Raw genomic sequence first — 10367 nt, 5'->3', positions numbered from 1 at the left:
ACTTTTATATTTAGGCAGTATTTTATTTCGGCATTGTCTTAAAAACCTCGTCTCAGTGCAAAACAGGCACGTTTCCAATCAAACTGTCTGCACTTCATAAGCAATGTTTACGACCTTTGATGATTAACAAGCACAATTAACACATCGTTATGGAATCTCTAATAACTGTAATATTTTTGTGTAAAAATATGAAAGAAATATTGTTCGTCAGTTGAATCTATGTATCACTTTACTTTCATTTACAACTAAGAAATGTCCTGTTGTGATGACTTTTCCCAGTGACGGTATGACTTTACTCTCTCTAAATATATCACTGATATTGCAGAGATAAACCATTATATATAATCCATCTGTGAGAATAGTGTATTATTAGTAGTAGTGTGTAAACGAATTAAGGGCGTTTACAATTTTTTTTCTTTTTATTTATTTATTTATACATTTTCAATGTATGTATTTCTCATTTTATAGTAAGACACTGGACTATTTAACCTCCTGGCTTTCTTTACAAAATAAACAACAAAGAAAACGTCGAAAATAATCATTCGGTCTTAATGCACAGCTGCTTTGGCGCCCCCTGCAGGCCGGTGGATGCGCTGCACATTTGAACGCAGTGTGTTGCATAGAGGTTTAACGCAGCAGCAGAAGCCTCCGCCGATGAGCCGCAGGGCTTCCAAAAAGGTAGCAAGAGTTTTGTCATTTCAGGCTCAGTTTCACAGTAATAACAGGCACGGCATACATTTAATATAGTTAATAAGTGCGTTCGCGTAAATATACTGTAATACTCCCTTTTAATAATGACTGTTTTCGCAGGCTGTTTACAGTTGCAGCGGCCACCAGGTTAGCTTTCGAGCTAGCTAGCCAGCCAGCTAATCCAGTATTGTAACTTAGCCTGTGACATTCATTTACAGCAGCAGTTTACAGTTATCAGTTTGCTATTTTGTATTATAAAGTGTGTGTCATCTACCTTATTAGACGGTTAAAACGCATGTTTTTAAAAGCTGGTTTTAGCTAGCGAGGTACGAGCACATCCTTTATGAAGTGATCGGTGGTCTGATAACATTTGACTTGTGGTGTTTCCCAGTCTGTACTTCGTGAATGTACAGCAGAGCTACAGTCATCCAGCGTAATAGTCACTAATCTGACTAATCGGGTCAGAGTAATGGCTTTTATGTATGTCCTAGGAACTTAGTGGTTCCCAATCCTAATTGTGGGAACCCACATTATGCACATCTGTGTACTTTCCCGTTATCTAGCACACTTGATTCAGCTCATTGACTAATTTAGAGGATCTTCATGTGCTGAGTCAGAGTGCAGAGCATGGGGTCCCAAAACTGACCTGGGAGATAAACTGTTACTCAAGAGCAGGGGTGGCTTAGTGGTTAGAGCACTGGGTTATTCATCACAGGGTTGTGGGTTCAGTACACAGCTCCACTAAGCTGCTGCTGTGGCCAGGCCCTAACATCCAGGGGCGCTGTAGGATGGCCGACCCTGTGCTCTGACTCTGGCTTTCCTAACTGATCTATGCAAGGGAATAATTCCATTTACTGTACAAGTATAAATGACAGTACAATCTAATTATCTTCGTTAATTATTATTTCTAATTGTCAGATTCTTTCAACAGTTGGCTTGACATCGGAGGAGTTACGGATGTAGTAGAAGGAGCTACACTGTCCCCCGGTCCTCTCATGTCCACTGCACTGCATGGCTTCACCTGATCGTGCCTCTCATTGTATCACCATACCCCTGATCCCACACCCCCTCATGCTTTGGACACAGACCTCACACAAACTGCCTAATGACCGCCTGGATCGTCTTGCCAGTCAGCCTGTCTGCTTTCTCCATCACAGGGATATGGATAGTGTAAGTTTGGAACCTGTATACATGTGCATTATGAAACAATTTGACAGAATATAAAATGTTTACTGTTATTCACTATAATTATTATTAAACCTATGATTATCTGATTTTCACTGTGTTTTACCTGGTTTCCAGGTATGCCATGGCAGTGATGAACCACCATGTCTGTCCAGTAGAAAACTGGTAAGTAAGCGACTGCACCTACCTTCAAATTGTTCCTACTTCATTCACGTTAAATACGTGGAACAGCAATTGGTTGTGTAGGTCAGGTTCTGCCATTTATATATGCATTGTTCCATGTGTTGCAGGACGTATAATGTAACATGTAGTGAGGAGACCGCCAAGAGGGGCTTTCCTAAGACATGCTGCACTCCACAGGACATTCCTCTCATCAGGTTCGTTCTTCTTCTCCAGACCAGTTTATTCTAAAGTCCAGTCTCATGGTTTTGTCTGGAGGGATATTTTTGTTTGGATGCATTATTTGATGGATGGCCTAAATCCTAAACTGATTATTATGTGCCGCCTTTTGTGGACTTGGTGTCTGGTAGTCTGATAGCACTGTTCTTTGGATTTGTTTTCTTTTAACAGCAAATGTGGTTGCTACCCACCTGAGAGCTGTCTCTTCAGTCTAATAGGCAATGTTGGAGCCTTCATGGGTAAGTGAACGATCAAATCAGCAGGGTTTCATGGCTCTAAATCTCTGTGCTATTCTTTTTCTGCTCTTCACTATAGCTCAAATTTGACTATAATCTTTTGTGGTCAAGCATTACTATATTTGGCAAGACTAGTGTTGGACAGCACCCTGGTATGGCACCTTATTGTGTGTAAATTTACACTTATTTAACATGTAACTCACACTCTTTCTCTTTTTGACTGCAGTGGTGATGGTCTGCATGTTACGTTATGCTCAGGTGATTGAGCACAGCCACCATTGCTGGGTCAACACTAGTGCTCTGGCATCTGGCTGCATCAATGCCCTGGGACTTGTCATGGTGGGCAACTTTCAGGTGAGTGCATTATTAGTAAATAGAACCCAGAGGAGAAATAAAGCTGGTCTTAGACTGGTGTGGTTGAGCAGGAGAAGCACAAAACTGTTGTGAAATCCAGTCCTCCAGGACAGGACTTGTCCAACCCTGCACTAAATGATTAGACAAAGATTAGTGGTTGGGCGTTAGGGAAAACGCAGACATCATTTATTTTATTCTACAGCGACAGCTGGAGGTTACAAGCACAACACTCCTACAAGCAAGTCATCACCTTGTCATGTGAAGGAGCAGTAATTTATGAATTTGACAGCTTATCCACTGGATGTGTGTTGTCCCTGTGGGTCTATTCTGTTGTTGGTAATATTTAGTTATTTTGTTATTTGCTTTTTCAATGGTCACATCCTGAATGCCTCGTTTGGTTACACCGCTTACAGTCACATGCTAGAGGACTTTAATTTAAACATGATTGAAAATATCTGAGAACATCCATTCACACCAGAGCTTTATCAGAGATTTAATGAGGCAGCTACTTTCAGTTTCGGACACAGACAGTTTTAAGGGTTGTGTATTATTAAATGATTATCGATGCACTGTGATGCTGCTTCTTTTTTTCTATACAGTATTTTCCCCCCTCACTGTGTTAGTGTACTTAGGACTTTAGTCAAGAAAAGTATTTGTGATGATCCTTAATGAATTTACGTCCAATATCTTTTATTAGTAAAAACCAAACGGAGGCAGCTTGATGTGGCAAGTCAACTGGAAGGTTTTGCTGGAGTGGGCAGCCTGAGCACTCACTGAGAGGCCAGGTTTGGCATGTAGGCATAGCCTTTCACATGTAGAAATTTACCCAGTTCAGCAACAACAATGCTGGAGCGTTATCAGTAGCTAAAACTAAATTTCTGCTGTTGTCAAAGCTTCCACATAATCGATTCAGAATCGTCCATGTCCATATCAAGATGCATACAAATTGGTCGCCCCCGCCCTCCCCCACCGCTAGCCAATGTACTGTTATGTAATGCACTGGGCGATTTATTTGTGTGTAAAAGATGAAGTCTTGCCTCCTGTGGCCACACATGTAATCAAATGTGGAATCTGAATTACATTATAATTACCAGCTCTGATTTCAGTAATGAATTGACCGTTAGTTCTGCCATGCACCCCTATTTTTTAACTAATATCTCTTGACCTTTTTGTCTGTGTGTCTTATTCACTTTCTCTTCAGGTTGATCATGCTAGGACTCTACATTATGTGGGAGCTGGGGTAGCATTTCCTGCAGGACTAATGTTCGTGTGTCTACAGTGTGTGTTGACATACCGCATTGCTGAGACAGCACTTGACTACTGGATGGCCCACGTGCGAGTGGCTCTGTCAACTGGAGCACTGGTGTCCCTCGTTCTCAGTATCCTTACATAACAAAAAGGCTTACTTTTCCATTTATTGTAAACTCCTGTGAGATGTTTACAGGAGTTTACAATAAACCAGAACAGGTTGAGATGATGTTTTATTCCTCCTCAGTTCTTGTGCACTTAATTCTCATTGACACACAGCATAATGTAGTCAATTTAAACATGATAGTAAGATTACACTACTATTGTCTACATAGAAAAGTTAAAAACAAGGCAGTAACACACTTGTAATAGCAAGGAAACCCTTTTCAGGGCACAACTAGAGTCTCTAAAAAATAACTTTTTTCCATTAGAAACAAATCAGAAATACTTCAGTGTGGCAATAAAGATATATACCACCAGGTGGCAGAAAAATATCAGCGACTAACAACACACAAGCAGTACTGAATACCCAACCGTAAACACACCTTTAGATCTCAATACAAATATCCAAATGTTTGTGGACACCCCTTCTAATCAATGCATTTACCTTGCACCCATTGCTGACACAGATTTGCGAATGTACACACATAGCTTTCCTAGTACCTGTAGAGAAGTACTTCCAATAAAATACAATTCTCTGGAGCAATTAAACATTTTTGTTTATTATTTAAACATTTTTTAAACATAAACTATTTAGGGCTGCCACTACCAACTATTTTTAAATAGATTAATCTGTCGATTATCTTGAAGATTAATGTAAACAATTACTTTTCTTCCAAAAAGGTTAAGTTGAGCATTTAAAATTCCTGACAAACTTTTAAATTAAGGTTGACATTAAGTGTAAATCTATTTCAACTAGAGCTGTAGCATTATCATCAGCAGTGCGGTTTATACCCCTTATCAAAGTTTATGTGATCTGCTGGGTTTATGCCATTCTCTACACTATGAAATGTGCCAAAGCACACAAACACACACACTGGCTCTGTGGTGTTTGACTGTGTGTGATCAGTGGATGTTCCAATTGGGGTGTGTTTTTTTTTAATAATGTGAAGAAATAAAGTGTTATGGGTCATCCACAAATTCACATAATTTTAGGCTAAAATCAAATATCATGTGATCTCTGAATGTATGCACTAGGTATACATTATAGCCTTAAACATGAATAGACAACTGTTACAGTGGCTTTTGCCGTTTCTGGCAGTACATTGTCTACAATAGCATCTGTGTGTTTTCTCTTCAGATAATTGAACTTTGCGTGAGTGCCACTGTGGTATGCCTTCAAAACTTTGCCCAGTGTACAAACCATGTTTTTGTTTCGTGCTAATTTCAGGTTCTTAAACTGTTTTACAACCGAGTCAGACTCCTTTTGTTGTTTGAAAAATATCCCTCTTGTTCAGATTGGAGACGGAAACAGCTGAGCTGTATTTTAGGTAAAGATAATGTTAAAAAGTATGCATCAGCTTAAAACATTGATAACATTGATTCAGCATCTATGTCATTGAGTACAGCTGTCCCCGACCTAATCTAGTTAATCTAGACCAAATCAGTCCTAGACGGAATATAGTTAACTAGTCTAGTTAGTTTACCTCATAAATAGTCTGTGATTGTGTTATTACAAGCTTCTATTACAAAAGAATTGCCCCACCAGTTTGTACAGAAGTCCCTGTAGTTACGGAATAATTAGTGTGTAATAAGGAGTGTTAAGCGGTTAAGTCATTTTGGAGCATGTATATTGGTCTAATGTGAAACACACTTGACTGAGTAAACAATGCTTCAATCTTCCATGCTGTTTTTATATTGGGCTCCTTAACAGCATCTTCCTTCAAGGTGGCATTTTCTTCATCCATGAGAGCTTTGTGTTGCAGCATGCTGCTGCTATCTGCGAGTGGGTTTTCACCATCCTGATCCTGGTCTACTATGGCACCTTCACCTATGAGTTTGGCACCGTCAACAACGACACCATGATGGCCGCCCTCGTCAAGTGCAGTCCACACAACCTTCAAGGCTCAGGTGTTATCATGGGGGGCATCAGGAAAGATGTGGCCATGGGGTGTGGTGCCCGCAGCCTGAAGTCGCCTGGTGGTAGCAGCACCTCTACACACCTCAACTGCACCCCAGAGAATGTCGCCATGATCTAGTGAATAACCAGCAGGATAGGGTTTGGGCAAACCTCAAATTCACACTTTTCACTGATGCATGAGGGAGAACAGAGCATTAGAATGGCAATATCTTCTGAACAGCAGCCTGGTTAGTCTTATAAGATGAGAGAAATGTGACAATGAAATGTAGATAAGGTTCTTTAGGTTCTGCAAAAGACACCAGCACAAAATGAGTCTGTAATATGTCTGTAAAAACACTCTTCTTGAAAGCAGTACAGCAGATGGGATGGTATTTGAGTCTAAATGTATTCCAGGCCAGTTATTCCCAAACAGGTCCTCAGTGATATGCAGATGCTCCAGTTATACTGATCACCCATAACATTAGTACCAGTATCTGCCTACTATTGAGTATGTGCCCTTTGTGCCGCCATGACAGATCTAAGCATCCGAGGCATGAACTACACAAGACTTTTAAAGGCGTCCTGTGGTATCTGGCACCAAGCAGCAGAACTTGCTTAAGTCCAGTAAGTTGGGAGGTGGGGCCTCCATGGATCGCATCAATGGGCTTTAGGGGTCCATGACAGGTTGTCCTTTCTCGCACCACTTTTGGTAGGTACTGGTAGGTAGACCAATGCATACCGGGAACACCCCACAAGACCTGCTTGACATTTTTCCTGCCTTTGACACATCATCTTTGAGAACCAACTGTTCTAACTGCCTAATATATCCATTCCTTAACAGATGCCATTGTAGATGAAGATTCAGGTGCTAATGTTATGGCTGTCACTATTACTGTCACAAACCCAACACATAATACATTATACAACAGTGATAAAAACAAGGGGAGGGGGGTTCCTGAGGACCGGTTTGGGAACCACTGTACTACGCCCAGCAATAAGTCGTTGGTGTAGAGCAGAGGAAAGCTAAGGTGGCTAAATCTATTCTCTCCTTTCACATTTTTAAAATCTACATAACCTACGCTTATAACACGGGTCAGAGAAGCGAGGACAAGCTAGTAGCATAGCTGTGGCATCGCATCATGTGGTTGCACAGATTTTCCACTGTTATTTTCAAGAATTGCACATTTAAACAGTGAAACAGACCATGATCAGGTTGTGTATGTGCTTATTCCTACATGTTCTTAAATTTTAAGTTATTATACAAGTAGAACAGTATTAAGCTATGTTTAGTAGATGCTATTTTCAAGGAGCAAAAGCAAATGCAATCACTGTGAAAAACACTAATTCGGTGTAAATGTTGTACACCGAAACCTTTCCTTTCTCTGACATCAGTAAGATTTTCCAAAAAATGTGAACTGTGGTTATTATTTTTTGTACAGATAACCAAATGTGTTGCCATGCTTTTGTTATGTCAGTGAAGGGAGTAGTCGCTGTCTTGCAAAAACCTTGTATCTTTAAAAAAAAGAATAATAATAATAGACACTTCTCACTTTTGAACCTGCCAGTTGTTCTTTATATTGTATCAGAATTTCAAGATGGGTGGACCAATAGAAATGCTCCAGAATGATTTGGAATAATTGTTTTTTACAGTGACTTACATTAAAGGCTAGGAAGGTGTTTTGCTCCTTCTGTAAGATTGTCATTTTGGAAATACAAGGTTTTTTGTGCGACAGTGATGAAATTTGAAAGGATTGTGAGAGTTTGAACAATAAGCTAAACATTTAGTTGTATTTTATTTGGTGCTGGTTTGTTGATTGCTTTTGCATTTGTACCACAAAGCTCATTAATGAACTAATTTACCAAATCAGTTTTTTTTATTTATAAAGGTTGATTGCAGTTTTTGTTCAACCATTATAGTTTTTAGCTTTGCTAATTCAGCTAATTGGGCAAATTAGTTAAATGATTGGTTTGGCAATAACCATATAAGCTCCCCGGACAAAAAAATTGGTCACCTCACATATTTCTGGCGGTAGTAACTTCATGGACCACCGTCAGGTGTAATGGCTTGTGAATGAAAGTGTGTTCTTTCACAAATCGGTGGTCAAGGACATGCGTTGACTTCTAAGAGCAATCCTTGCTTTGAAGAAAAGCAATTTTCATTCACAAGCCATGAAACACACCAGCGGTTTCGTCTTTCAGCAACAATTCTGACGAGAACTTCCTGTAGACTGGGGCCTCTGCCACTGCTGGTAGACCCGTATGACCGCACACTTCGATACACCTGCAAATTCAGCTATGTCCTTCACACTGTGGCCAAATGCAATCACTCCTTTTTTTGCCAATCAATCACATCTGCTTTGTGACCCAGTTCCACATCTAACAGGACATTCACTGCACTGCACCACCTCTTCTCAATCTATGAACCCCATCACACTTCCGACAGGTGTTTATAGCCCGTTCATCTTCGTGCATCACAATCTGCAGGAGCCTGAAATTACTACCACGAGTCACTACCTCAACACACAAGGTGACTCTTTTTTTTATTAGTATTATATTTTTGGTCCGGGGAGGTTATTTTACTACCTGGTGCTAAGGTCAGGTAGGAGCAATTTGAGTTCCTAGTTTGACAAGTCACTTATCAAACCTCATCCATATTTTCTTGCCTTAGAATTTTAATCTGTGTTGTTTTTAATCCTAAAATAATCAGTATTACATGTTCATGTACCATTGCTAGAACTGCCTGCTTGTAAATGAATGCACTTGCTTTGTGGTTTTCCAGTTTACCTCACTGAGCATAATTCTCATGTCAGAATAGAGTTTAAAACTATTTATAAAACTAACAGTGCTTCCTCCTGAGCCTCACACTGCAGGTGTTCTTTGTTATAAAAGAGAAGACAGTAAAACAGAAGTCACATTTGATTATTTATGCCACGTAACACACGTAGAAGAAGCTGTACAAGTTTCAGAAATCATGGATCTGCTAGGTGGATGCTCTAACAAGTTGTGTTTTCATACAATGCTTCAGTAGTTTCAGTAAGTCATATAATTTCAGTAGTGTAAATAATTTGATAGTGGATGATAGTACCAGTGTTGTATTAAGTTCAGTATATTTGTTTTCTTACTCGTGACACAAACAATGCAATATTCTGTCAACCTGTTTGCACATTGATCCGTATAATTTCCTAAGATAAAGAGAGATGAAGAAATGTAGATTTTTAAACTTCCCACATCCCACCACAACCCTACAAAAGACCTACATAGACTGTTGAAGACTATTGATGCAGGAACAGTATTGTAGAAATCAACATAGGTTCACAGTTTGATCTTCTTTTTTTATTATTATTATTGTTTGTTTTGAGTAAGGCCCAAAGAATATCTGGCTTATGATGAATACAAAACTTCATATGGAAGTATTCAAAACAGCAAATGAATAAACATGATTATCAGGAACGAGAGTGAAGTGTCTCTGAGTCATTTGGAAAACTTATTCGGGTTGGGTGTGAGAATGCGATGATCTGTAGTAGATTTCTCCTGTTTATAGGTGAATTAGGTCATGTTTGGTGAGCTTCCTTACATGACTAGGCCAGTTTTGTAGGAGTTGCTACACAGAGGGGTTGATACTCATAACTATAAAACCTGTATTTAAGTCCTGAATTTGACAATCTGCACTTTTTAACGAGAGATAGTCATTATATTTATTATTTCAGAGATTACAGAGTTAAAAGGGGTTTTCTGGAGTGGCGGTGGGGGTTGTGAAAACTTGTCATGGACACGTGAACAAGGTAGAGGTGGTATTTTTTAGGACGTTAGATTGGGAGGAGGAGCTTCGAGAATGTTCCTTTTCTTTGTCATTTCATAACGTCACTGAGTTCTGAAGGTTTTATAGATAGTGGTGCAACCTGCATTGAAAACGTGTGCTTGCAGGGCAAGAGGTTTCATGAAACAAGATGCAGCATGTAAAGATGTTTTCTGGGATTGTGTCACATGGGCTGCATCCAAATACAATACTTCAATACTACATAGTATGTGAAAGCAACACACATGAATGTTTACTTGCAGGCCAGTACACCACCAGTTGGAGGCCAAAGTAGGCCTCTCATTTTATTTTCTGTTCCACCTCACATGCTACAGCAGTTACGTTCTGGCCCCTGTACATGCACCTGATTGTAACCACTGCATTACTTACGTACTTAAGG

At 39.7% G+C, this 10367-nt stretch overlaps 1 protein-coding gene across 2 annotated transcripts; it reads left to right on the top strand.

Annotated features, from left to right (window-relative positions):
• The first annotated feature begins 619 nt into the window (after positions 1-619).
• Positions 620-9620, top strand: tmem150ab (transmembrane protein 150Ab). 2 transcript variants are annotated; one of them, XM_072692911.1, is made up of 8 exons: positions 620-678; positions 1622-1860; positions 1993-2040; positions 2166-2252; positions 2446-2513; positions 2737-2864; positions 4066-4243; positions 6000-9620. In XM_072692911.1, exons 2-8 carry the CDS (start codon positions 1796-1798, stop codon positions 6308-6310), a joined length of 885 nt encoding a protein of 294 aa, XP_072549012.1. In that variant the 5' UTR covers positions 620-678; positions 1622-1795; the 3' UTR covers positions 6311-9620. The 2 variants fall into 2 exon arrangements, with proteins under 2 accessions (XP_072549012.1, XP_072549005.1); XM_072692904.1 differs by having other exon boundaries at positions 622-678; positions 1609-1860.
• The last annotated feature ends 747 nt before the right edge of the window (positions 9621-10367 follow it).

The sequence above is a fragment of the Salminus brasiliensis genome, chromosome 1, assembly GCF_030463535.1.
Source record: "Salminus brasiliensis chromosome 1, fSalBra1.hap2, whole genome shotgun sequence".
Lineage (NCBI taxonomy): Eukaryota > Metazoa > Chordata > Actinopteri > Characiformes > Bryconidae > Salminus > Salminus brasiliensis.
Note: the sequence above shows the minus strand (reverse complement) of the source record. Positions and strands in the feature narration are given on the sequence as shown.